Genomic DNA, 27,766 nt, shown 5'->3' with positions numbered 1-27,766 from the left:
TGAAAGCGCAAAAACACACAGCACAATTGGTGTTGTCCAATTCCTCAAACTATTATTTATGAATTATTTATGTCACTTATGAACTGTTCATTTTTGTCAGTCAAAACAAAGCACAATCAGTGTAGTCTGATTCCCCATACAAATCACTCTTTTTATTGTTTTTTGTAAATCAAAAACGGGCAACGCAATCAATGTAGTCCAATAAATGTTGTCTTATGAGGTGGATGAATCAAAACCATACAATGACTGGTGTCATCCATTTCCTGATCGAATGACTCTTATGATTGTTATTTTTTTTGGATCAGAACACAGAAGAAACAACATGAGGGTGAGTCAATGATGACAGAATAATATTTTTGCACTTCAAGTGATTATTGAAATTATCTCATCATTTTGACAATGGCATTGGCAAAGTTTCTTCCTCATAAGTACTAAAAGAATTGTAAATAAAACATACGATTCCCGTTGTATGGTACTTTTTTCTGAGGGAACCATGCTCTACATTCTGTGAACTCTAGTTTTTCCATTAACCAGAATTCTATGATCTCTTTGGCCTCATCATTTCAGACCACTGACATGAAGACCTGATAATAATCATAAGGCCAAATCATCCCACACAGCCTTCATTAGCGTGAACCTCTTCTCAGAGCGAGGAATCTTCCTTACTCTCTGCTGTAGCTGGTCTTCATCTCTTACATCATCTCACAGTGTTGCTGAGGAGGACGGTGTGAGAAAGTGTTGAGTCAGGACAAATGATTTGTCATATTTAGCAGCAGAGACGGAGAGGCTGGCACTCTGTGAAGAATGTGGAGAGCCTTATGAATCTCTGGGGTTTCCAGCTGAGCTGATCAGGGGCTGACAGGATTTTTTTTTTTTTTTTTGACCAAGTCCCAGTTTTCCGAGTATCTGAGGAGCAATAAAAGGGGGAGCAGCCTTGAAGTTATGGAGAGAACTGGTTTATGCGAGTAAGCACTTAAGAGGAATGTCTACTGACAGCTTTCAGATCTCACCAAGGGTGAAGTTTTGGTTTGAAACTTGATAGTCATATATTGCAAAGAGACAGGTGACTTATATACCAGGGTTGAATTAAGTGAATTAATATTTTTTTTAAGCAGAACCTCACTAATTTGTGTAATATTTATGCTTAAAGGTCATAACATTTCTGTTTTTCTGAAAACATGTTGGAAAATGTGGCTAAATTTAATTGAAAAGTAAAAATGTAAGAAGCGTTTTCATTGATACATTTTTTTTCTTTCTTCAATTGCATTTTTTTTGTTTTGTTTTAACCATAAACCTCAGTACATTTTGTAGGATTTATTCCAAAACGAAGTTTCGAAAGGGGTGAGAACAATCTGGCATGCTTTGTTTACATACCAAATATTATTATTTGAAAGTTATTATTAATATTATAATTTTAAGCACACTTCAGTTGTTTTATGATCTGCAATCATTGAGCATCAGCATACATTTCATGCCTCTCTCCCAACAGTGTTAAATTATATCCTATGACATAGTTACTGCTCTGTTCTGCTAGAAAAAACAGAAAAACAAACACTTGAAGCTAACACATCCTAATTAGCATATATGCCGTGTGTTTGCTGCAGCTAACTTTATCAAAAGCGTCTCCTGCCTCATTGATAGCTTTCATCCAGCCAGATTGAGGTTTTCATCAATGAGCCAACAATAAATGGCGCAATTAACTAATGTGCATCAAGAAGTACAGCCTATTTGTGAGCCCGGGCATCTTTTAGACTAGTCTAGAATAAACTATATTTAGCCCCACGTGATTAAACCTCTGAGACCTCAAAGAACTGGCTCATCTTGATGGGACAGTAATATTTGCTTGCTTTGGCTCAGATGGTGGCAAATGAGTCCATGTGTTTTGGAACAGACTGGATGGTTATTGTTCATTGTCTTCAACAAGATTCAACAGGAAAATCTTGTCGTAAATACACTGATAAGAATGGTGGGGGATCTCCTGTTGCCATAGCGCCCAGTAGTTGTGTGGATGCCTTAAGCTTGACGTAAAGACAGAGAGAGATGGAAAAACTCAGTTGCACAGTTAGTTACGCAGTTATGCTGCCTTGGGTCTGAACTTTTTATCTGTCAGCAGAGGCAGTGACACTGAGGGAGTTATTCACTGGTCGTGACCTGACTCCTGGAGTTTGTTTTATCTGCTGGTTTGAAAAATTGATCAATGTGATTTAGCCAGGTTGGACATGTGCTGGGATCAGCAAGAGCTGAAATTGTGGCTTGAACAGCATTTTCATCAACATGTTATTTCCTTTTGATTTTAGGGGTTTGCAATAATGGCTATAATTAGGGCTGGGCAAAGTTTGTTCAAGGGCCAACAAAGGATGTTGATCCAGGAACCTGTCCAACTTTGCTAAATCACGCTGACGTCAAAAAATTTTGTTGATTTTTTTTGTTGTTGTTCATTTCTGTTAGCACTAGCAGTAAAAACAATTCAGCAAAAAATAATGATGGAAAATGCTGATTTTTTTGTGCAGATTAGATGCTCTTGAACCGTAATTCTCAACCTTGTTTGACACAAAGGCCCCCCATTGTCAAACACAATATTTGGAGGACCCCCATATTGTCTAAAATATTTCCTCTGGGGTTTCTGCTGTAATTATGACAACGCTGCATGTTTTCAAACTTTTTTAGTAACAGAAACTGGGTGTTGATATTCAATTAATTAAATACAATTCATTTGTGATTCTATAAGTTTTAAGATTTTGATTCAGTATGTTTTTCAATAAAAATAATAGTTATTGAGCTTCAACATAAGGCAGCGGCTATTTGCAAAAAGCGATATATGCTATTTACACAGTGAAAATAGCGATAGATTCTATTTACACTATGTACAAATATAAGTATTTTCTTTGCAATAAGTGTAATAGTTGGATGCTATTTATACTTATAGTGGCAGATACTATTTGCACCTCAGTGTTGTTGTACATTAAATGGTATGCAATAATAACAGTGTAAATGATTACATTTATTACAATTATCGATGGTGCCTTATTGGGACAATAAAGCCCTCCCTACACCTTCCCCTAACAGTAACCGATAAATACCTTATTATTAAACACACGTTAAACACTTTATTTCCACTTTTCGAATATGTTCTTTTAATTGAAAATAAAAGCCTTTCCGATCTGATATGTGTTGGGGAAAGGGAGTAGAGCGAGATCGCAAAAGGCGGATTCGAACTCGCGTCGATTTGCGTCAACTTTCTACCACGCATCTTACCCCTATTCGCTACTGCTACTGTTGACAATTTAGCGTCTTCCGTAATTTTGACTGACCCAACCAGACGTCAGTGGGCGGAGTTAATGTAAATAGCCTCTGCCAACAAGACAGGCTATTTGCACTTAGTGCTTTGCACTCGGTTTATAAACTAAAGCCTATTTAGGCTTTAAAATGTCCCATGTTAAAATGTCTAAAGTGCTTTGACATGTCCCATCTAGGAAATACATCAACACGAAATATTTCATGATGTCAATTTTACCTTTTTTTTTTTTTTTTTTTTAAATCCTTTTCCTGACCATATGAATTAATTTTACAGAATAATTAATTTTAGTCCTAATAAACTAGAATTGTAAGTATATAAATGCAAATGTATGCTTTCCATTAGCCATAAAACAAAGGGCATTAAATTACATTTACAGTAGTAGCATGTCTCTTCTATGCTCCTGCTTTTTGAGTTTGTACAGACAGGGGAAGAGAGCGAGAGGGAAAGATTTACTTGAGGCCAATGAAGGTTTGGAGAAGCCTGTCCTTATCTTCTCACGAGCAAAATTGTTTCTGTGCGAGAGGGTGAGAGAGGCGTCATTACAACCCATTGTCCAGTCCATCGAGTCCTCCATTTATCTTTCATGTTCCCTCATCTCTTCTATTCTCTGCTCTTTATCTCCCTGTCTTCTTATTCTATCTCCAAAAATTCATTTATGACCTACTCAACTCTTTCTCTCTCTAAAGGGTCTTGTGTCTTCCTCTCATGTTAAAGCTGTCTGGGTTTAAAAAGAGTCCATTATTTGTTCCCTGTAGTTCACGGCAGAGGCCTTCAGATAGCGGGCAATTGAGTAACGGCGCTCTTAAACCCCACACAAACACGGCTGGATCTGCCCGGCTCTATCTCGGCCAATTACCAGCGTACGTTTCAGAGAGGATGACATGGGATATAAACAAATGGGAGAGATATTCACATATTTTATTAGACTGGGCTTTTTATCCCCCACATTGATTCATTTCTGTGGCTATGGTTGTGTTTTCCTCGTAGCACATGGACACAGGGAAGGACATCTCCAAAATGTCAATATACAAGTGTGTGAGCTTGTTTGATCGATTGTGCTTACTTGGCCTTGCGCAAAGCTTTGGTTTAATTGGCATGAATGTGAATTTAAACCGGTGTCACCGGTGCCGTTAAGGAAGACAGCCATGAAGCGCTCTCGATCACTCTGTTCCTTTGTTTATCAAGCGACTCTGGTTTTTATTATTGTTTCTGACAGTTGGACGAGTGCAGTCTCGTTGGAGTACTGTGTACAGATCATGCTGGATGATTTTGATTCTCTAAAAAGAACCGGTTCATAAGAGTCAATTGTTCAGGAATTGTAGAACACCTGTCACACTGTATGTTTCAGATTCACTAAAAAGAATCCGTTCATAAGAGTCTTTTGTTCAGATATCATACTTCACTAGTAATGCTGTATGGTTTTGATTCACCTAAGTACAGATTCACAAGAGTCATTTGTACAGGATCATTCTACTATAGCCATGCTGAATGGGTTTGATTCACCAAAAAAAAAAAAAAAAAAAACAGTTCATGAGAATCATTCATTTGGTAATTAGACTACCGTTGTTTTTCTTTTTTATATTTAGTAAAAAATGGCTCAGTAATTTAATCAAGAATCAGTTGAACTACTCTACACTGTGCATGCTGGATGTTTTTGATTCCCTTAAAAGTATCAGTTTATGACAGTCTTTTGTACAGGATTCTACACTAATCATGCTCTATGGTTTTGATCCACCAAAAAGAACCAGTTCATGACAGTCTTTCATTTTGGAATCAGGTGACCCTTGTTGTGCCGAATGTTTTTTGATTTACTAAAACGAACCGGCTCACAAAAGTCATTTGTTCAAAAATCAAGTCTGCTACACTGGTCATTGCTGGAACAATGGATAGATGATTCAGAAAAGAACAGGTAAGAGTAATTTGTAATTTTGAATTTGTTCAGGAATCATACTGCTCTAGTCATCCTGTACAGTTCTCATTCACTAAAAAGAATAGTAATTTATTCAGAAATTGTGCTACAGTAGTCATGTTGTATGGTTTTGATTCACTTAAAATAAGCCTGATTTATAAGTGTCATTGTCTGGGAATTGAACTACTCTGGATACACTGCATGGTTTTGGTAAATTAAAAACTGGTTCATGAGAATCAGAGCCATAGAGAGAAAGAGTTGTGACACTCTTTGATGTCGCCGCTATGGCTGTCACGTGGTTCATGTAAGCCCCAATAGTTCTAAAACATACGCTGGCTGTCATGTTCTTCTATGGGACAGACAGCAGCGATTGCATTATTGAACGGTAAATATAAAATAAAACACACCCCAAGTACTTTTTCAGCTGTTATTGCATTTTGTTAATGTCAGTTTTGCATTTGGAGACAAGTTTTAGGCTATATTTTTGGAGGGAAAAGCTTGTTCATGTTCGCATGGGTAGTAGCACTGGCTTTAGCGGCTGTAACTTAACTTTTCCATATCATTCATCTGATGATGGACGTCTCTCGTGATATTTATTTTAGCACAACTGGGCTGTATTAGGCTATTGATTCACGTGATTTTGCGTATAAATTTTGATTCAGCCATTAGCCTACCTTCGTGATCACGCAAAGAGCTCTGCCGTGGCGGTCCGTTCAGAGTTCGCTCAAGCTAGCTCACTTCTTCTGATGAAAGTGGCCACCCCAGGACCACAACGTGAAACATTATCATGTTAAGACTAAGAATATTATTTTAATATTAAGCCATACACATTATCAAAACTATAACAGATTAAAAACGAATTTAAGCATTGCTGATACAAATGAAGGTTTTCAAATAAACTATTTTTATTAAACAATGACAGACAACAAAAATGTGTGCTTGTGTGAACAAGAAAAGCAAAAACCAGGGGCAGGTGATCCATGAAACAGACAGGACTGGTGATGGCCATAACAATCCTAGAGGTCCAGCATTGTTCTCACAAGCCGCTTCACTCAAGACAATAAAACATAATGAAAAGTTAGTATATCCCAAAAAATTAAATTGAATAAAAGTTGCTATAAAGGTGGCAGCGATGCATTACCGAACTCTTAACTGACGAAGTCGCGCTAGCTAACTAGCTAAGTTAGCAGGCAGTGCTTGAAAATTGGTTGAAACAACTAACATAAAATATAAATAATTACGCTGTGCATGTACAAATGAAGACCAGTATAAGCATCGCAAAGGGCCTCTGAAACAAAATAGACAGTTGACAATTCAAAAGAGGTCGATATTTCAACATCTTAACTCTAGAACAACTCGACACGCAGTAATGTAAGTGAATGGGGTCCAACGCCAAAATGACAGTGTTTAGAACTATTCCGCTCTTCAAATCCCGGAAGTGGGCGGTTAAAAGCGCCGCCATTATTTACAACGGAGGTCTATGGGAGTGTCGCAACTCTTTCTCTTTATGGCTCTGATGAGAATCATTCATTTGGGAATCAGACTACCCTAGTTGTACCATATGTTTTTTGATTCACTAAAACAAACTGACTCATAAGAGGAATCAGACATCACTGGCTGAATGTTTTGTGCAGTAGGTTTAGAAGTGGATCCATCCATCCATTCGTCAGTGATGAGAGAGGAATTCCAATGTGCCTTTTTAAACAACATGTAATTCAATACTATTCAATAGCCCTGGGTGAGTTCCCACACACATTGATGACACATATCCTTTTACAGTAAAAAACATGTCGACTTCATTATATACGGTGTGGTAGTCGTGGCCAAGAACAGGCAGGACAGGTAGTGGACTGATGAAAAGAAGGTTTATTATCTTCCAACAAAAAAAATACATGTATACAGATATTGACAGATGTAACGAAGATCATTTCCAAACCAAGTCCATATAAAAATCAAAGACTTGAGATGGAAGTTAACTGAAAATAACAGTGACTCTTCGTCTGAGGTAAAATTTGCTCGCAGTGTCATCAATCGGCTGTCGGTGTACATGTCAAACTAATGATCAAAGATTTTAGCCTAGGATCAGAGGATTCTTTCAGGGTTTGCCAAATTTGTCTCAGACAGCCAAATCATGGCCAAAATCGCACGGTGTGCACCCAGCTTTAGTTACAATAAAGGGTATGTTTTTGTTGTAAATATTATTGTTTTTTGGTGTTTAAATATATAAAGTTTTATTTGATAATTACCTCTATTTTTGTTTGGTAGAGGCTAAATGGGTATTTAGAGTGGTGTTGGGAAGAGCAGAGGTTTGTCAGAGTTGTCCAACCACAGTAACATCATGACCTACCGATCTTAGTGGTTTTGTTTTGTTGTTATTTTGTTAACACGGGAGATTTATTTATTTTTGGGCCTGTCAGCTGATCATAGTCTGTCGGCAAACCTGCCATGACCCGTCCGTTACGCGACTGGGTGGGCTACGCACAGTGCCGTCGCAGGTGGGGTGCGAGGCCCTGTGCGAACTTGAAATGCGAGGCCCTGCTCTTTGATGTGGATTCTCAATTGCGCATCAATAACAGTCACACGGACGTAGCTGTTCTAGTTCTATTGCACGCATAATCTCGCTGCAATACGTTTTTATCAAGTAGAATAATACAGCATAATCATGCACATAGTCTCAGCTATGACTTTTTGCTATTTATTTCAGAGGGAAAAAAATCAACTGTGCAACAACGAGTGGCTTTACATCAAGTCAGCGTGAGAAATTTTGTGTGAATACATACAGATCCGCCTACTTAATCAACGTGTATCTTAATGGTCCAGTGGTAGAACTTTCGTGTCAGAGGTTCTGGGTTCGAAACCGCACTGGTATATGTATTTTTTTTTCTTGTATAGTTTTTTCTCTCTCATCAAAACCGATTATGTTCATCAGTGGTTGTATATCAAGCAGGGACACGTTTGTATGCATTATGTTTTGTGATTTCACCAGAAAGAATAGAGAGTATCCGCAATGAATTGAAGCACGCGTCTGAGTGAAGACAGTGCGGCGTGTGCGCGAGCCACACGAGAAAACACTGTATCCGCGTGATCGCAGCAGCAATGAGCACTTTGATCACTTGATTTAAAAAACACATTTCAGTGCTAGATCGTCTGTTATTTAAAAAACAAACTAAATGAATGCTCTGCCAGTTAACTGGAGATGTTTTATTTATTTGTAGAATTGGTACATTCGTGCCGCGAGATGTTTTAAAAAGTGGTGTGGAAAAAAAAATAACCCCCCCCCCCCCCAAAAAAAAACAAAAAAAAAAACAGCAGGATTGCGAGGCCCCCTAGTGGCGCGAGGCCCTGTGCGGTTGCACAGTTCGCACAGTCTATGCGACGGCTCTGGCTACGCACCCCTCACATACAGGTAGGAAACAACTTAATGTAGCTTTACCAGCCTTACCAGTGCTTTCTAAGGAAGTCTGCTTTTTCCAACTCACCTCCCCCTTCCCTTCCATACCTCTCTCAGAGCATATCATGTTGGACACGCTTGGCTTGACACATAAGGATGTTATGTTTCCCTTCAGTGACCTCACACACTTCAAGGCTATTGACAACGTTTTTCCACAATATTCTTGAGCAAGACCACAAAAGAGTCAGTCAGGGGGAATGCAAGCTGTGACACACTCCGAGGTAAAAGGCTTTATTGATTGTAAACCACTCTCGTACAAGTGGAGCATGTGAACTAAAGCAGGCCCGCGTTACGCGGTGTTCGACGTGGACGCTCAAGGCCGACGCATGAATGATGGAGAAACAAAACAGTCTCTGCTTTTCAGATGCTGTCTGGGGTTTGATGGGTGTGTGGAGTGGTTCAGCTGGGAGGAAGTTAACACCAGGTATTGTGAACCAAAAGAAAAGGTCAGCAGGGTCCAAGGCTACATCTCTCTCCATCTCAAACGGCACTCGATAGTTGTATTTATTTGTGTGCTGCCTTTCAAGCCTCCACACACACACACACACACACACACACACACACACACACACACACACACACACACACACACACACACACACACACACACACACACACACACACATATCCGTGTTGTCAGGCTCTTTAATGGGCTCTATGCTTTCACTCTTTCAACATAATGGTTTCACACTCTGTTAATCCCTCTCTTCTCTTTTTCTTTGCCTATTCTTTCCTTCTTTGTCCTTCTGCACTTTATATTTTCACGAATGCAGGAAGCTTTCACCCTATTTACTCACCACCCTGTGATGTTTTCTTCTTGCCATCACTTCTGTCTTTCTCCATCCCATCTACCCTCTATTTCTGCTTCTTTTCGTCTGAGTGTTATTTTTCTCTCTCTGAATGGCTTTGGTTACTCCATCAGTCTCTGCCTCTGTTATGACTAAATCTGTCCCTCGTTTCTCATCTCCTTAGCAACGGACTCAGTAAACATCAAATCTTATTCCATCCATCTTTCCTTCTTTTCATTTGCAGCCCCCTCCCTGGTAGATCTGATTCAAAAGAAAGGTCGGTATGGATCAATCCAAAACAACTCACAAACGTGTGTTCTCAAAGTGCTTATACGCACGAGAACACATGCACATACACCCTTTACATTTGATATGCTTTCAGGATGCTGCACGCACACCCTCCGCAGAAATCCCTCTCTACAGTGTTTCCATAAACAGAGCGCCGCACAGACAGGCTGTCTGAGGTCTGATAAGGAGTCGTGAGAGAGGACACTGATGGGGAGAGAAAGAGAGGAGGAAGTTTTTCCATGTTCAGCTAAAACGACAATGTGCAGCCTCCACCCTGTCATAAATAAGCCACATTGAGATGGCAAAGACACAGTGATGTAGAGGCATTTGCAACGAATGCATACTCTGCGGAAAGACCAGCATGATTTTCCATGTCGCTACAACCTGATTTTTTGCTGGTTAATGGTGTTCTTGCTGGTTCACCTAGTTAAGGGTTAGTTCACCTGTTAATAAAAATATAAACACCAGAATAAAAATATTCATGATTCTGAAGCTGAAAATACAGAATTATTTTAGACTAACATGCTTTTACTCTGACTTTTTACTGGTAACATAAGACATTTGGCATTATCAGGACCCACAAATATTCCCCCATTGCATTATTATACATTATATTCAACATTATACACTCACCTAAAGGATTATTAGGAACACCATACTAATACTGTGTTTGACCCCCTTTCGCCTTCAGAACTGCCTTAATTCTACGTGGCATTGATTTAACAAGGTGCTGAAAGCATTCTTTACAAATGTTAGCCCATATTGATAGGATAGCATCTTGCAGTTGATGGAGATTTGTGGGATGCACATCCAGGTTGAGATCTGGTGACTGTGGGGGCCATTTTAGTACAGTGAACTCATTGTTATGTTCAAGAAACCAATTTGAAATGATTCAAGCTTTGTGACATGGTGCATTATCCTGCTGGAAGTAGCCAACAGAGGATGGGTACATGGTGGTCATAAAGGGATGGACATGGTCAGAAACAATGCTCAGGTAGGCCGTGGCATTTAAACGATGCCCAATTGGCACTAAGGGGCCTAAAGTGTGCCAAGAAAACATCCCCCACACCATTACACCACCACCACCAGCCTGCACAGTGGTAACAAGGCATGATGGATCCATGTTCTCATTCTGTTTACGCCAAATTCTGACTCTGCCATCTGAATGTCTCAACAGAAATCGAGACTCATCAGACCAGGCAACATTTTTCCAGTCTTCAACTGTCCAATTTTGGTGAGCTCGTGCAAATTGTAGCCTCTTTTTCCTATTTGTAGTGGAGATGAGTGGTACCCGGTGGGTCTTCTGCTGTAGCCCATCCGCCTCAAGGTTGTGCGTGTTGTGGCTTCACAAATGCTTTGCTGCATACCTCAGTTGTAACGAGTGGTTATTTCAGTCAAAGTTGCTCTTCTATCAGCTTGAATCAGTCGGCCCATTCTCCTCTGACCTCTAGCATCAACAAGGCATTTTCGCCCACAGGACTGCCGCATACTGGATGTTTTTCCCTTTTCACACCATTCTTTGTAAACCATAGAAATGGTTGTGCGTGAAAATCCCAGTAACTGAGCAGATTGTGAAATACTCAGACCGGCCCGTCTAGCACCAACAACCATGTCACGCTCAAAATTGCTTAAATCGCCTTTCTTTCCCATTCTGACATTCAGTTTGGAGTTCAGGAGATTGTCTTGACCAGGACCACACCCCTAAATCATTGAAGCAACTGCCATGTGATTGGTTGATTAGATAATTGCATTAATGAGAAATTGAACTGGTGTTCCTAATAATCCTTTAGGTGAGTGTATATAGTAGTTTAATGTAGTACTGATGCTAAATCTCTGTAAACTTGAATTTTTTCCTCACACAGTCATTTTTATTTTGGATGAACTATACACAATACATATTGTCACTATCCACGATGCATATTGTTGCATTTTTGTATTGCGATATTGTAACACAATATATTGTTACACCCCTAATTTTTGCTATTTTTTTTTATTTAGACAAACACTAGAATTAACTATACTTTCCAGACTTTAATATCTGTTCCTCACAGAAATACATTTAAATGGAATTATAAGGAATTAAAAGCATATGCAAGGAATATAGTTCACAAGTCACATGGACCCCTTTTATCATGCTTTTTGCATCCTTTTTTAAATCTAGAATGCATCAGTCTCTCTTCATTGTAGTTGCATGGACCAGTGTATTTATTTATTTATTTTTCACCAGGGAAAAAAATAATCACACAGGTTTGGAACAACATGATGGTGAGGGAATGACAGGATTTTCATTTTAAACTTTAAGAAGCCTGCTGGAAAGCATCAGCATTGCAAAGCAGGGACCAACATCCAAGCACAACTTAAGCTGGTCTTGTCAGTATTGCATGGATGAAAATTGAAGAGAAATCCAACCCGACATGTGAGGAAATGAGACAAGAGGACAGAAAGTAAGAGAATGAGATGTATAGTTGGACTGTTTGGTAATGCTCAGGTCTGATTTCCAACCCTGGCTGGCAAGCATTATAATAACTCTCTCTCTCTCTCTCTCTCTCTCTCTCTCTCTCTCTCTCTCTCTCTCTCTCTCTCTCTCTCTCTCTCTCTCTCTCTCTCTCTCTCTCTCTCTCTCTCTCTCTCTCTCTCTCTCTCTCTCTCTCTCTCTCTCTCTCTCTCTCTCTCTCTCTCTCTCTCTCTCTCTCTCTCTCTCTCTCTCTCTCTCTCTCTCTCTCTCTCTCTCTCTCTCTCTCTCTCTCCCTCTCCTCTCCTCAGCCCCTGCTTGGAGCACAGCCTGCAACATGCAGATAGTCGCAACATGTGCATGTGTGTCTCTGTGTGTGCTGCCACCTTGTATACTCAACAATTAGCAGGCTCAGAATGGGCTTGATTGGCATGCATTGTGAATGTTTTCCTTGCTATGCCATGTATCATTGTGCATTGATGGAGAACTGACATAAATTCTTCCTGAAAACGAGAGAGCCCCCCCTCCCACGTACCTATGCACACACACCTGTATGGCTCTTTGGTTTGGGTCGGAAATTTATCTCACTAAAGTGGGTGAGCAGGTGGCTCATTTTGTGGAAAGAATTTGGGCAATGGGGGAGACTGGAGGGGAGGAGGAGATTGAGATGGGGGGGAAGGAGTGGGTACCGACAAACAAGCCGTGAGGGAGAGAGAGAGAGAGGAAGAGCAGATGGACGCATGATGAACTGAATAAATATGTGTCCACAGATCGGTGTGTTGGCTGTAAAGACTGCCTGAAGCAGTGTTAGTACTGAGAAACGGAGAGATATGTGCGCTTTCATACTCATCAATATTCTGCATCTGGAATTTAAACAAGCTCTTCACACACTAACTCACTCAATGACTGCTGCTTTATGAGTGAGTCTGACGGAGAAACCTCCATGTCATATTTCACCCCCATATTAGAAGAAAAAAAAAGTTTTTCCTAAAGAAAATGAAGTCAGTTTTAAGACCATTACAAATGTTATTGATTTGTGAGTTTTTCCATGACATTTAAGCACTTTTTCTTCCAATTCTTATTGCTTTAATGCACAAGTAACAAACATCTTTGTGTCTAGACACACTGTCTGCATCCAGAATACTTTCAGATTATGTACTGAATGTGGAGAACTTCTTGACCCATTGAAGTACTTTCTTGGGACTCGTATATCACTCGAAGGGTTTCTCAGCTCATTGTACTCCACCATTTTTACTTTTCAGTTTTCGAATCTGGCAGATCCTCAGCTACCGTTGCATTATGGGATAGCAAATTATACACTAAATAATTGCAGTAGAATAGAACATCTGGACATTGTTCACCCAGTGTTTCATGAAAACTGCGCATTGATTTTTGCTTGCTATGTTTTAGGAAAGTATGCATACTTCTTTAAAAATCTGAATTAAATTCATTACAACAAATGCTACTACAATGTATACACATTATACAATTCAAATGTCATAATGTTTTGCTCAGTATTTATTTTATTTTTTTTGCATTACAGTAGCTACTGACTTACGAAAGAGTGGTACAATGTGTGTAATTGTCAATAATGAATTAATTTTACTTATCTAAAAATATGATATCTTTTTCCATTTTATTTTGAGGTGAAATATGACCCAGACGTTTCCTGGCAGTTTTAGTGAGGTTTCTCTTCAACTAGAGCAATGTATGTATCTGTGTAGTAAAGTTAACGAGAGGCAACAAACTGAAACTTAATTCCCAAAGGAGTGTTATTTATAAGATGCTCTGCTGAACCATATGCCATGAAGGGAGGTGTTTATTGTTTTTCTATGTATTTCTATTCGTATGAGCTCCGTAGTTCCGCTCTACTGCAGTGTGCATCATCCCTAAAGACGTTAATTTTGCATGACGAGCGTGACACACATACACTCATGCACACTTCTGCCTATCTCTCCTTCTCCATTCCTATTCCTCCAAGTAATCTTCCCGCCTCTCTTTCATCCCTGATTCTCCTCCTCTTTCGACTCCTTCAAAATAATTATAATAAGTAAAAAAAAAAAAAAAAGAAAGCCTGGCAGCTTGTGATGAGCACAGTTGAGATATTAAGATTCTGCAGGGTATTTTTGTTAGGTAATACATAGCCTCGTGGGAGTCTCAAAAGCTTGTCAACCCGGGAAACCTTTGTGATCCTTGCAAGTCTTTTTAGTCATTAGCCTGAACTTTTTCATTTTATTTATGACTGTGCAGTGGATTATCGCCTCCCTGTTTGTGGTTTGCTCGTTTTTACGGCGATGTATATGATGGATGGGGTAGCTTTAATCTTTCAGCAGTCTTTTTTCCTTCTTTTAACGACGTAGAGTTGTTTTCATTTCGTCCGTTAGTTGATTTACAGCGCATGAAGCCTTCAGCCGGGTGAGGGGGTCAACCTCGCCAGTCTGCTCTACTGCCTCTGATGTGTTTATGATGATATTTGCCCATTAAAAGCTCTATTTTAAAGTCTTGTTGGACTGTCCTTGAGGTGACTTAAAACACAGGACCCGTCGACTCCCTTTATTCAATATCTAGACTGAAATGTTCTTGAATAGAGTCACAATCCTTTGTAAGATAAGAACACACATTCAATAGTTAGTGCCTGGTTTCAGATCTTTCATCTTTCATCAATTCATATAGCAATTTCAGTGTTTGATTTTAGTTTATGGTCAGTAAGATTTCTTTTTTAATGAATTAATACTTTTATTCAGCAAGGATGCATTGAATTTATCAAAAGTGTCAGTAAAGACATTTATAATGTTACAAAAGTCTTTTTAACTTTATTTTTTCAGGATTCTTTAAATAATTGAATCATGCTTTCCACAAACATATTAAGCAGCCAAGACATTGATTACAAATTTGATAATAATGAGAAATGTTTGAGCAACAAATCAGCATATTAGAATTAGATTTCTAAAGGATCAAATTAAAAGAAAATGCAAGGAATATGGTTCACAAGTCATGTGGACCCCTTTTATCATGCTTTTTGCATCCTTTTTGAAATCTAGAATGCTTCAGTCTCTCTTCATTGTAGTTAAGGTTATACTTTATTGTCCCAGAGGGAAATTTGTCTTGGGCTCAAAAATACAGCCACTGCGTCACAAAAAAAACAAAACAAATAATGACAAAATAACTCACCACAAAAACACCATAGCACATCAATTAGAAAGAGAAGAAAAAAAATGAAAATTCAACTTTGCTATGAAAAATTATATTTTAAAATACACTCACCTAAAGGATTATTAGGAACACCTGTTCAATTTCTCATTAATGCAATTATCTAATCAACCAATCACATGGCAGTTGCTTCGATGATTTAGGGTGTGGTCCTGGTCAAGACAATCTCCTGAACTCCAAACTGAATGTCAGAATGGGAAAGAAAGGTGATTTAAGCAATTTTGAGCGTGGCATGGTTGTTGGTGCCAGACGGGCCGGTCTGAGTATTTCACAATCTGCTCAGTTACTGGGATTTTCACGCACAACCATTTCTAGGGTTTACAAAGAATGGTGTGAAAAGGGAAAAACATCCAGTATGCGGCAGTCCTGTGGGCGAAAATGCCTTGTTGATGCTAGAGGTCAGAGGAGAATGGGCCGACTGATTCAAGCTGATAGAAGAGCAACTTTGACTGAAATAACCACTCGTTACAACCGAGGTATGTAGCAAAGCATTTGTGAAGCCACAACACGCACAACCTTGAGCCGGATGGGCTACAACAGCAGAAGACCCCACCGGGTACCACTCATCTCCACTACAAATAGGAAAAAGAGGCTACAATTTGCACGAGCTCACCAAAATTGGACAGTTGAAGACTGGAAAAATGTTGCCTGGTCTGATGAGTCTCGATTTCTGTTGAGACATTCACATGGTAGAGTCAGAATTTGGCGTAAACAGAATGAGAACATGGATCCATCATGCCTTGTTACCACTGTGCAGGCTGGTGGTGGTGGTGTAATGGTGTGGGGGATGTTTTCTTGGCACACTTTAGGCCCCTTAGTACCAATTGGGCATCGTTTAAATGCCACGGCCTACCTGAGCATTGTTTCTGACCATGTCCATCCCTTTATGACCACCATGTACCCATCCTCTGATGGCTACTTCCAGCAGGATAATGCACCATGTCACAAAGCTCGAATCATTTCAAATTGGTTTCTTGAACATGACAATGAGTTCACTGTACTAAAATGGCCCCCGCAGTCACCAGATCTCAACCCAATAGAGCATCTTTGGGATGTGGTGGAACGGGAGCTTCGTGCCCTGGATATGCATCCCACAAATCTCCATCAACTGCAAGATGCTATCCTATCAATATGGGCCAACATTTCTAAAGAATGCTTTCAGCACCTTGTTGAATCAATGCCACGTAGAATTAAGGCAGTTCTGAGGGTGAAAGGGGGTCAAACACAGTATTAGTATGGTGTTCCTAATAATCCTTTAGGTGAGTGTATATGAAAATATAAAAGTTATTGTAAATTTCATTCTTTTTTATTTTAATTTTATTTTTACAGTTTTGTTTTTTATTAAATAAATGCAGCTTTGCTGAGCAAGAGAGACTTCTTTCAAAAACATTAAAAAATCTGGACTTTCACATGATACACCCCATAAAAATACCATAAAGTGGTGTAGTATGATACTGTTGGGGTATTGAGAACTAACCTGGGGTCAACCACAACTGTATGCTGTATTTTGCATCACTTGTTAGTATACTGATTAACCAATAGTCCGTATAAGTGAATAGAGCTCAGATGAAACCTGTGGTTTTAATGGTGAAAGACGATTCCACCTTCTTGGAATGCTGCCTGAGAGAAAAGCCAATTTCCCCTGCTGTTAGCTTACGCACAGTTTGTTCATTTAGCTCTCATATATTTTCGCCAAAGCTGTTAAGCAGCATCTGTCTATGGTTCTCCCCTTTTCCTGATGTTTGTGTGAGTGTGTGTGTGTGTGTGTGTGTGTGTGTGTGCAACAGTGAAGCAACGGCCTGATTCATCCCTTTTTTGTAGATTGCTGTATTTGTCTGGGTGTTTTTCGTGTCTGCAGCGAGTGAAAAATAGCTCAGGGTGTCTCTGCATGAGAAGGTGGTGCTCCGCTGGTTCAACCTGACGCCACACTTCATCAATTCAGAATCAGGATTACTGCTCCATGGTAAAATCCATGTGGAGCTGGAGCATCTCTCTTCCCTGTCAGGACTTATGGAATGATGCCGTGCATCTTTATAATGTGAGACTAGCTCTTTGACGTGCACAGACCATTAAGTAGATCTTTAATTTCATGTTTCTTCCTCCATGCAAAAAAATCAGTGCTGGAGTCACTGGGCTGCTTTAAACTGCCCTGATAAATGGCTTCGGGGCTTTGACTGTGTCTGGAAAACAACCTATTAAAACGGTTGTGGCAGAATGGGAGAGTGAATTAGACGTCATGCTATCCAGAAACAGAGGGCAGTAAATAATAAATGGCAATCCAGACCGAGGCTGCCGGGCTCTGATATGGTTTTGGTTGGCTTGGCCCATTCCCCCAGGGGTCAGAGACGGAGGTTAGCAGTCTCGGGTCACTAGAGCAGGATTTTAGGGTATGTTCAGGAAAGGAATCAGCCTCATCCTGGCTCCGGGTTCTTCCGGTTTCACTGCTTTGAAAGCATTCCAGACATTTTTTTGGCCTCTTTGCATATTCAGCTTTCGTCTTCCGATACTACTTCCAAATTGCTTTTTCCCCACCTTACTTGTGTTATTTTTTTCTCTCTATTTTTTGCTACATTCTACTTAAAGGGATAGTTCACCCATAAATGAAAATGGTCATCATTTACTCAACATCATGTTGTTCAAAATCTGTATAACTGTTCTGCGAAACACAAAATACGATTTTTAGGTGTGTTTCAACTGTTTTTGACCATAAAAGTCAAATTTGTAGGGTCCAAAAACAACATTGGACCAAAAGCAACATTGGACCGCGTTGACTTTCATTATGTGGACGACAAACCCTAGACAACCCTTTATTGCGATCCCAAAATTTGTTTGTTTGCATCCTGGAGCCTTTAAGGCAAATCTGATAACATGAGGTCACAGTGTGAGTTGTATAAGAGGTCAAGGCCAGGCCATGAAGCAGTCTCCCATAACAAATGTTCTGTTGCTTGGAATATGAAAATATGCTCTCTGTAGAGGCCTTATGTAAGTGAATCGATTCATTATAGATTATGATCTGCTGTAGCTGTTTCAATGTATCAAGACATTCTTTACCTTCAAATTCACAAATTAGAAGCAATTGTCAGATAGTGGTTTAATTTCTGTTCTCTCTGATCGTTTGGGTCTGATAATGTATGCGTTAATTCAGCCCTTTATTACTGATCACTTTTCTCATTAATGCCATTCTCTACACTCATTATCAGTATTTTATCTGGGACACACATAAATGAAGTTTGCTATGAAATCCTTAGATGATTTATCGTGTTCGAATCCCTCAGGGATCCTTAATGAAATCAGTGCCTTTCTTCTTTTACCCAGAATACATATCATCAGAACATTATGCCTTCTAAAGGCAGAGGATAGGGCTCATAATAATCTTATACACACACAAAATATTTGAATTTTAACCAGGTTTAACGTCCTTGAAATTCCCAGGATGCAGCTTGACATTAGCATGGAGACCTGCTTTCCGGTAGGCAGTTATTCATTTTACTCATGATCTCCTGCTTTGAGTTGTCACGTCCACTGTTTTTTTCCTTCTCTGGTCTCAATTGACCAATCATTCCTCAGACTATTGGCAGTAGATCAGAGTTCATTAAGCAGCCTATGCTACCGAGCTATTATTGATTAGCTAAGTGATTTGTTATGTTGAGTAACAGCTTCTCAATGGTCGGTCAGAGATAATGCCGCCCCATTCGTGCTCCTCTCAAGGTATCTTAATGACCCCATTCAAATAATTACCTTCTCAAACGTTAGTAATTACATTGACGGGAAGCTCAGAGGCATGTGAATCCTATTGTTGTTGGTTGAGCCAAATATTAATTAAAAGTGATGTGTATATTTTTTTTCAGTGTTAAAGTCTTTCTAATTACTAAAAGTTAGGGTTTTTTTGTATGTCGGTTTTCCTAAGAAAGTAAACACTGGTGCTGTGGGGTTTTAAACATTGCTCTGTTTGATTGAGCTCTCTGAAGTGTCAACTGGCTCAGCTAATGGCATGTGTTTGGATCTGGACTACTTGCTGGCTTAACAATGGCAATCTTCCCAGGCCATTTGATTCTGATAAAGATTTTTGCGCAAAACATACACAATCATTGTAGTCTGATTCTTAAACAAAAGACTATTTCGAGCTGGTTCTTTTTAGTGAATCAAACACATACATACCGTGTGACCGGTTTATCTCATTCCTGAACTAATGACTCTTATGAGTCATTCCTTTTTAGTGAATCAAACACATACATTGCGACCGGATCTCATTCCCGAACTAATGATTCTTTTGAGTCAATTCTTTTTAGTGAATCAAACACATACAGCGCAGCCAGTGCAGTCTGATTCCTGAACTAATGGATCTTATGAGTCAAATCTTTTTAGTGAATCTAACACATACAGCGCAGCCAGTGCAGTCTGATTCCTCAACTAATGAATCTTATGAGTCAGTACTTTTTTGTGAGTCAAACACATACAGCACAACCAGTGTTTCACAAATCCTTGAAAGAATACATTTAATGGGCAAAAAGGGTCCTTTGTCTGTGTCAAAGGTGTGATTGTGTGAAGTATAGTTCACTCAAAAGTCATTTTTAAACCAAGCATCTTTCTGTTGTTCAGCACTGTGAATTTGCATGACCGACTTGAACCTGTGGTAAAATGGCAAAATTAGTATGGGGAAATATTTTGCCTTCACATTCCTAATTGTAAGGATTGCTATTGAAATTGAAATGAACTCTGCCACAAAACATTTGCCATAATTAAAAGTGGGATGGTGTAAGTTATATCCAAGCTTGTATTTACTTCACCCCCTCCGCATCTGTTTAGCTTGCTGTCCCCTGAAACTCTATAGCTCGAATTATGCTAATTAAATGCGTGAGGCCTGGCGCATACTTGTAAATGATTAATTGTAGCAAGACAATAGAATCACTGATACCAGCTTATGGCAGCGTCTTCTAGTTTTAGCTATCCTGTTCTGTCTGCCTTCATTCCCCAATTGGCCTCTTTTCATTTTCTCTTTTTCTTCTCCTTCATGTAAGCCTATTGTTGAGCATAATTTGCTACATTGGGTGTTGAACTATTAGTGTGTGGGGCGGCCTTGTTCAGACTTCAATAGGAGGAATTCTAGAAATGTCCTGGAAAGATAGTTAGCCCTGATAAAACGTCACAAGTCGTTTCGCTATAGAAATAGACCCACAATGGATGTAGTTGTGTGTGTACATGTACATGTGTGCGTTTTGGACAGCAAGGCCACACTTTGACAAATGAGAGCTGGCAGTTTTGCATTGTGTAACTCAATTGGTGCTTAGCCACAGGAAAATGAGAAGGGTTTTTTTTGAATAAAGAAATTGAGGCTGTCAGATATTAATACATGTGCGTGTCGTCTTAGCGCTGCGGTGGCGAAAAGCTCAACTGACACTGATTTGTTTATGTTTGCACTGTGACTGTAACAAACAGCATTTCCACTAAAGTTTCAAAGCAAATGTTATCAGCTTGTTAACACTCAAGGAGAGGGATAGCTGAGCACTTATTCATTCTTATATTGAGTTTCATGCTATTGAAACCACTGACCACTGTGGAAAATATATCAGAAACACATGACAATTGGACTTGTAATTTCCCAGGTTTTCCAGCCATTCTTTTGTTCAAATACAACAGTTCATTGAACAGTACATTCATTAGGTATGAAAAGCATGCTGTGTCTTTTCATAAATTCATTTTTTTTCCCCATTATTGGCCCTTTATGTTCTCTTTATCATGGCTTTCTGTTATTTTCTGTGAAGTTGTTCAGTTTTCTTGAACTCTTCCGTTTCAATCTGTTCCTTCTGACTTAATCAAGCCAAAAAGATAATTATTGAAATTTAAGGGGGCTATTTTACCCAAAAAATTTAAATTCTCTCCTTATTTGTTCAGCCTCATGTCTTTTCAGTCAATGAATCTCTTTCTTCGATGAAACACAAAAGAAGACCCCCACCACCACCACCAAACAGTGAAAGTCAATGGTTTCCAAGGATGAGATGGACGAGACTTTTTTTTGTGAGGAAAAAAACAACTCTTGTGTTTCACAGAAGAAGGAAAGGCATTGGAACAACATTAGAATATGACGACGCCATTTTTCTTGGTGGACAATTGAAGTGTGTATTGACTAGATCAATCTTACTTATGTTTATTTAGCTATTAAACTACCGTTGGTTTCTTTCAAACCAGTAAACGATATACACACAGTCATGCATGTATCATCTGTCCACTGAAATCCCTTTTTCAGACAGTACCGTTACGTTAGACTATTACAGAAAATACTATTGTGACAGTTCTCTAGAGCTTCTCTGTGCCTCTCTGAAGTGCAGAGGTAATTTTCCACATATATTGCGTTGCACTTTAATTTGACTGACATTTGTGTTTCCATCACATCTTCTCTATTTCTGCCACCTTTTTTCAAGAGGGCAGAAGATCTGAACAAATATCATATTTTAAGGGATCCAATTTAAAAGTCCATCACTACTTGTGGTTATTTTTTCAAGTGCACACATATGCAGGCACACACACACAAGCTTTGTAATAGAGAAAAAAACGTAGTGACTACAGTATGTTATATGTGATCCTTAAAATAATAAGTTTGTTCTGGCCAAAATCTAAGTTGTACTGATTTAAAAAATATGTGCTTTCAATGCAGTAGATAACAGCGTCTGCCAAATGCATAAATGTGAATGTGGCATCACAATCCCAGAATGCACTTTGGCAGGTGAAGAAACATTCAAGATGACGGTCACAGTGAAGTAATGTAGATTGTTTTTATTGACACTTCTCAGCGCTGAATGAAAAATAGGATTATAGTTAAATTAATTAATTAATTAAATTAATTATTTGTGTCTATTGTATATTTTTATGATTATTAGATTACGTATGTCATTGTTAGCTTAACAACATGTGGTAACACCAAACTCAATAGTGTGCAACAGTTGGGTTCCAGAAGTAAAAATCCCATTCATTGCCTCAATATGAGAACTGATTTTGAACAATTTATAAACATTTAAAAACAAAACTACTGTGAGCTACAAGGTTGTTTATCAATGTTTTTTTTTTTTTTTGGAACCCATCAGTCAGCTTTATTGAAAGTTTTTTTCAAAAAATCGTGTTTAACAGCGGAATTCTTGGTGAAAAACTACATTACCCATGATTCTTCTCCACCAATCAGATAATCTTGACAAGCAATTCATGCTAAAAGAACAGTTTAGCGTTTATGGTTTTATATCTATTTGTCGTTTTTAATTAGATTGTCATTCGCAATGTTTCATGGCATTCTAGTTCTGTCCCTTTTTAAAGCTGTTAAGTGCCCAGTGTTTTACCTTTTTTTTTTTATTACATTTTTAAATACTTTTTTTCTTCAAATCAAAGTTAGTAATGTGGTGATTCACCTCGTAGCTGGTTGATTTGGTTCAAGGCTTATAACTCTTTCACAACAAAATCCCTACAGGATACTTCCTATGTAGAGCATTTCAAATCAGTCATTTCTATGTCCATTTCGGTTAAGATTCTGCCTATGTAGGCAGTAGACAGCGGGGCAGCTCTAGGTTTTTAAACAGAGCCACTCACTCACACATGCTTTGACCCCCTCCCCATTTCTGGCTCAGTGTGAAGCCCTTTTGTTAGACGTCCAGGCAGTTCAGTCCTGGGTCCCGTGTCTTTGATGACAGTTCTGTGACACACCACATCGAATGGACCATTAGGGCTGACTGACACGAATTCTATTGGTGGATGACTTAATTGCTGATCTTAATCTCTGGGGTGATGATAGAGATGCTTAAGAATCTATTAGAGTGGTAGTTTTGTTCACAAAGTGAATGCAACTAGAAATCTTGCTAGATTGCCACCTCACCTGACTCTTTTCTGCATGTTCTTTTCATAGTGCCGGAGCTCCACTACCATGACGACTGTGGCCAAACCTTTCATCGGGCTCTTCTGGCTCCTGCGGTTGGTGTGTGCAGTCTTCCCAGAGGAACCGGGACCTCTGAACTTCATCCCTACTGAAGGTAACGATGTCTCCATTTCACATGCAGTCAGTCAGGATCAGGGTTGGACCCCGTCTGTGCTGTCAGGCTCTCAGCTTTCACTTTCTTATGCAGAGCAGGCATGTGATTGATCACAGATCAATAATATTGATTCCATGCATCCCAGCTTAACTCATTCAGGTCTATCTAAGGTGAAAGATAAGAAAAGCAAGGGGGTTTGTAATGATGAAGAAAGAAGAAAGAGTCAAGGAGCTGCGAGTAGCTCCAGGGAGGGTCTTATCACATGAGAGAGGAAAAGATACAGGACGAGAGAAACAAACAGGGGTGTAAAGTACTAAAGTAATTGTACTTCATTACTATGATGTATTATTTTGGGAAATTCTGGATTTCGCCTGTGAATTTCAGCAAGCAATGATAAATGTGACCGCACCTTTTTGATCGAGAACTTGATGTACCCTCTTTCTAAAAGTCCTAAAAGATAAATATAGTTAGATATATATTTATGTAAAGAAACAATTAACAGTTAAAGGTTTGTTGTTTTATTATTTTTCATTACAATTAAGTACTTTTTAATTTAATTTTACTTTACTCTAATATTACATTTATTCAGTTTTATTTTATCCCTGATCTTGCCCTTGATGCTTGCCTTCTTCCATATACAACTACATTAAAATATCAAACAACTATAAAATCATATAGTTTTTTGATGAATTTAAAGTTTAAACATTTCAAGTAACAATTTAAGGTTTCAGGATAATTTCTAAAAGATAAAGGCAGCAATATATTTTCATGTAAAGGATAATGACATGCTAATAATGCCAATTTTATGTTTGTTTGTTTCTATTTTTTCATTATTTTACTTTTCTTTTTTATACCTAATCTTGCCTTGATGCTTTCCTAATTCAAGGAACACTCCTTCTTTCAAATATAAAACCAGATATTATTCATTGTTTGATTAATTTAAGTTGAAATATTTCAGGTAACAGGTTTCTGGATAAGTATATATTTATATATATATTTTTTTTTTACATTTTCCACCACTGGTAACAACACTACTTGACTAAGCCGAACATATGAGGACAGACTTTATCTGTAAAAAAATAGAGAGCAATCACAAGCAGCTGTCAACATTTTTATCTCAAGAGTGACTCGCAAGTGATCGAATGCCTCTTGCCTTAACGGATCACCTCTCCCACACCCATAAGTGCAATGAAAAGATGATACAACTCTCTGTCAACCCTTTCTCTTTATCATTCACTGTCTCTTCTACCTTGTTTTCCTTTAGTGGTAAGAAGGCATCCTGTGTTTCTCGGACGACCCCATCGCTCATCTCTCAGACAGGAGCCCTTACACATTCAGAGGATTCTGCAGGTCAACCGTACCCTTTACATCGGAGCCAGGTAGGGTGTGAAATAATGCTGATTAGCATGGGCGTACCCTGTAATTATTGTTACACCGGCATCTGTAATTATCTGCTTGGAGATGTGTGTTTAAGTAAATTATGTGACATACAAAAACAATCTCTTTTGAGATCAAGAGTCTGAATTGCTGCTTCTTGTAGATAGCAATTAAACAGTTTTCAAAGCTATTTAAAGGGATAATTTACTCAAAAATTAACATCCTGCCAGCATTTACTTTGTGTAGTTTTAAACCTGTATGGCTTTATTTCTTCTGTAGAACACAAAAGAACATATTATTTAAAAAAAATGTTGTTTTCAACCCCATTGACTTTCAATGTATGGACAAAATATCTTTGTTTTTTGTGATGATGTCCATTTTTGTTTAATTTTTAATTCACATTTTAATTAATTTGATATGGTTTTGTTGTATATTATAAAATCATAGTTGTTTGAACATTTCAAATAATAATTTAACTTATATCTATTTCAAAATAGCTTGTGCAAGCCTCAGAAAAAAATTGTGAACTGTCCCTTTAAGAAACATGCTGTGTTTCTTGTTGTGGTATTGGGTTATAACTTATAAAAGTAAATATTGGACACCTGTAGTGTTTTTAGGATTTTAGGCCGGTGTGGGGCTTTAAAGAGGTCACGGTGTCAATTATGTTTTTGCTTTCTTGCATTTTTTTTGTCTACCTCACAAGAGCCAGGGGGTTGGAATAGATAAACAAAAATAAAACTTCATTAGGTTTGGCGCTTTAGAAAAATAAGCTGTTTTTGTGAATTTTTGCAGCATGCTTCCCAAAAATGGCTGGCACGTCCATTGGGAGAGTTCAAACATATGGTGATAGTTACCGAAATTTGTAGGGGTCCGGCGAGGGAGGCGTCGTACTCTAATAAAGTCTCTCATGCCGTGTCAGGAAATGACCTGCCCGCTCGACCGTGTCAAAAATTAAACCTTAAAAATAAATATATCACAAAGTGCCATATGACTTAAGATGCCCAGGCTAGAAGCTCTCATAAAAAAGGCCAGAAGTCTTTGGCCTATAGAAGCTCAACAACTGTTTCGCATACGCTTTCCAATGTGGTGCCACTGTGGCCGGCGTAATTCGATGAAATTCAAGCCCCGCTGTGTGCAGTCAGCAAACCGTATGTACCTATCAGTGTCTGAAGTAAATGGAGGTGTTTGCCGTAGCCAACAGAAAATGACCTCTGTGGAAAAGATTTATTTAGCCGATGACTCAAGAGGGAGCATTCAATAACAACGGCAACATCGAGTGAAATAAAAAGGAGGCAATACTGTATAGAGGAGAGGGAGAGAGAGTCAGTGAAGTTTCAAGTCAAGGATATAGACAGCCTGGATTGACTTAATAAAGTCTGAAACGGTGTGCTCAAGTGTGATAAGGGGTGCAGATGGGTTAAATCCTGTTAGCATTAGCATAACCGCTCAAGAACGTGCCCCAAGAAAGCGACCAGCCTCTCAGCCCCTTCACAGTATTACCTTGCAACACCTGGTCAGGGATGAGAGGACTGAAGTATTTTTTTAAACACACTTGGTTTCCTCCAGAAATTTCTCGACTTCAACGCAAGCAACTGCAATTTAGCCTCAGACTTGGGGGAAAAATTCAGACCAAGCCATAAATAAATACACCTATAAGACAAATGAGGTGTTTTTTTTGTGTGATCTGTATACATAATTAATGTTCCGAGTAACTAGAGGAGGGTGACTAATATTGCCAGCGGCGACCTGGTTAAGTCACATTAAATCAAGCCTCAGCCACCTCGTTGTGTTTGACCTCATCGAGAGGTCAAGTCTTTCAATTAAGCTCAGGAGTGAAACTCAACACATTCTACCCTCGAACCTGTCACTAACGGTGCAGGACAGGTTCCGGCTGACCTCTGAGGTCATGGAAACAGGCTGACTGACGTACAGCCTCTACTGGTGCAGAGAAATCAAGGACTCAGCTGCCGTCCGGGCTGCCACACAGATGCCGCAGGGCATGGGACGAACGGTGTGAGACCTCCCGCTTCTCCCGAAGCACTGCAATTTACAGATACACTTACTTTTTAGCTGTCTCCTATATGTTAAATATAGTCAGCCCCCCCATGAGACATCCTGCATCTCTCAGGCCCCTTTCTGCCTGTCAGTATGGTCATTAATTTGAAGCACTGAATGAGGGAGGGCATATTGTACCAAACACACAGTACTGCATAATACATCTCTCAGCAGTCCTGCATGAACTGATTAAATATACAATGAATGCAATGTAAGTCGCTTTGGATAAGTGTCTGCCAAATGCATAAATGTAATGTAGTGTAATAATACAGTAAAGGTGGCCAAATGCACTCCATCATTCAGACAATCTACCAGAAAGAGAAAGATAGATAGAGTGAGAGAAAATCACATAGGGAAAGCTAAAAAGAGATAGAGGGTAAGAAAAGGAACTAGATCTGCCAGGTAAAAATTGCCGTTCTGATCTCTTTAAAAGTAAAAACTTGGAAAGTTCTGAGTTGTTAATAAGTTTATTGCTAGGGTTGTGCAAAATTCAGAATTGAGGAATTGTCTCCCTTGCCATTCATAAGTGTAAATTTAAAATGAATTGGAATCCATCCATCCAAAACCTTTTCAGAATCATTAAACCAAGGCTTTAAGCCAACAATCAAAGTTTGTCTGGACATACATTTCTAGTTTTGAATTTGAATTCTACTTCCTTCCAATTGCAATTATGTACCCTGTTTGCTGCCTGCTCTAGCATTTTTAAGCTCACATTAAATATTTAGATGGAGACCCTGTTATTTACCTCCATTGCACACTATGCAAGTTGTTACATGATGACATTTTGAAAGAAGATAAAAAGTAAAGTTTGTATACAAGATAAAGAAAGAGACAGAACAGAAAAGATGTTTTTTGGTAACCTTGTGTAACTATAAAGCTTGTTTTTATGTTCATGTAAATGTGACAGGACTGTTGAACTCCAAACAGAC

At 38.9% G+C, this 27,766-nt stretch overlaps 1 protein-coding gene across 7 annotated transcripts in view; it reads left to right on the top strand.

The window, feature by feature from the left end:
- sema6bb (sema domain, transmembrane domain (TM), and cytoplasmic domain, (semaphorin) 6Bb) overlaps positions 1 to 27,766 on the top strand; it is a 122,975-nt gene that overhangs the window by 44,212 nt on the left and 50,997 nt on the right. For all 7 annotated transcript variants that reach the window (XM_081349700.1, XM_081349699.1, XM_081349702.1 and 4 more), the window contains 2 exons: positions 23,282 to 23,405; positions 24,670 to 24,784. In XM_081349700.1, the coding sequence (XP_081205826.1) occupies positions 23,300 to 23,405; positions 24,670 to 24,784 (221 nt within the window). In that variant the 5' untranslated portion in view covers positions 23,282 to 23,299. The remainder of the gene's footprint in view (positions 1 to 23,281; positions 23,406 to 24,669; positions 24,785 to 27,766) is intronic.

Source organism: Scardinius erythrophthalmus (assembly GCF_964197995.2).
Source record: "Scardinius erythrophthalmus genome assembly, chromosome: 20".
Taxonomy (NCBI): domain Eukaryota; kingdom Metazoa; phylum Chordata; class Actinopteri; order Cypriniformes; family Leuciscidae; genus Scardinius; species Scardinius erythrophthalmus.
This window is presented reverse-complemented; position numbering and strand designations above follow the sequence as displayed.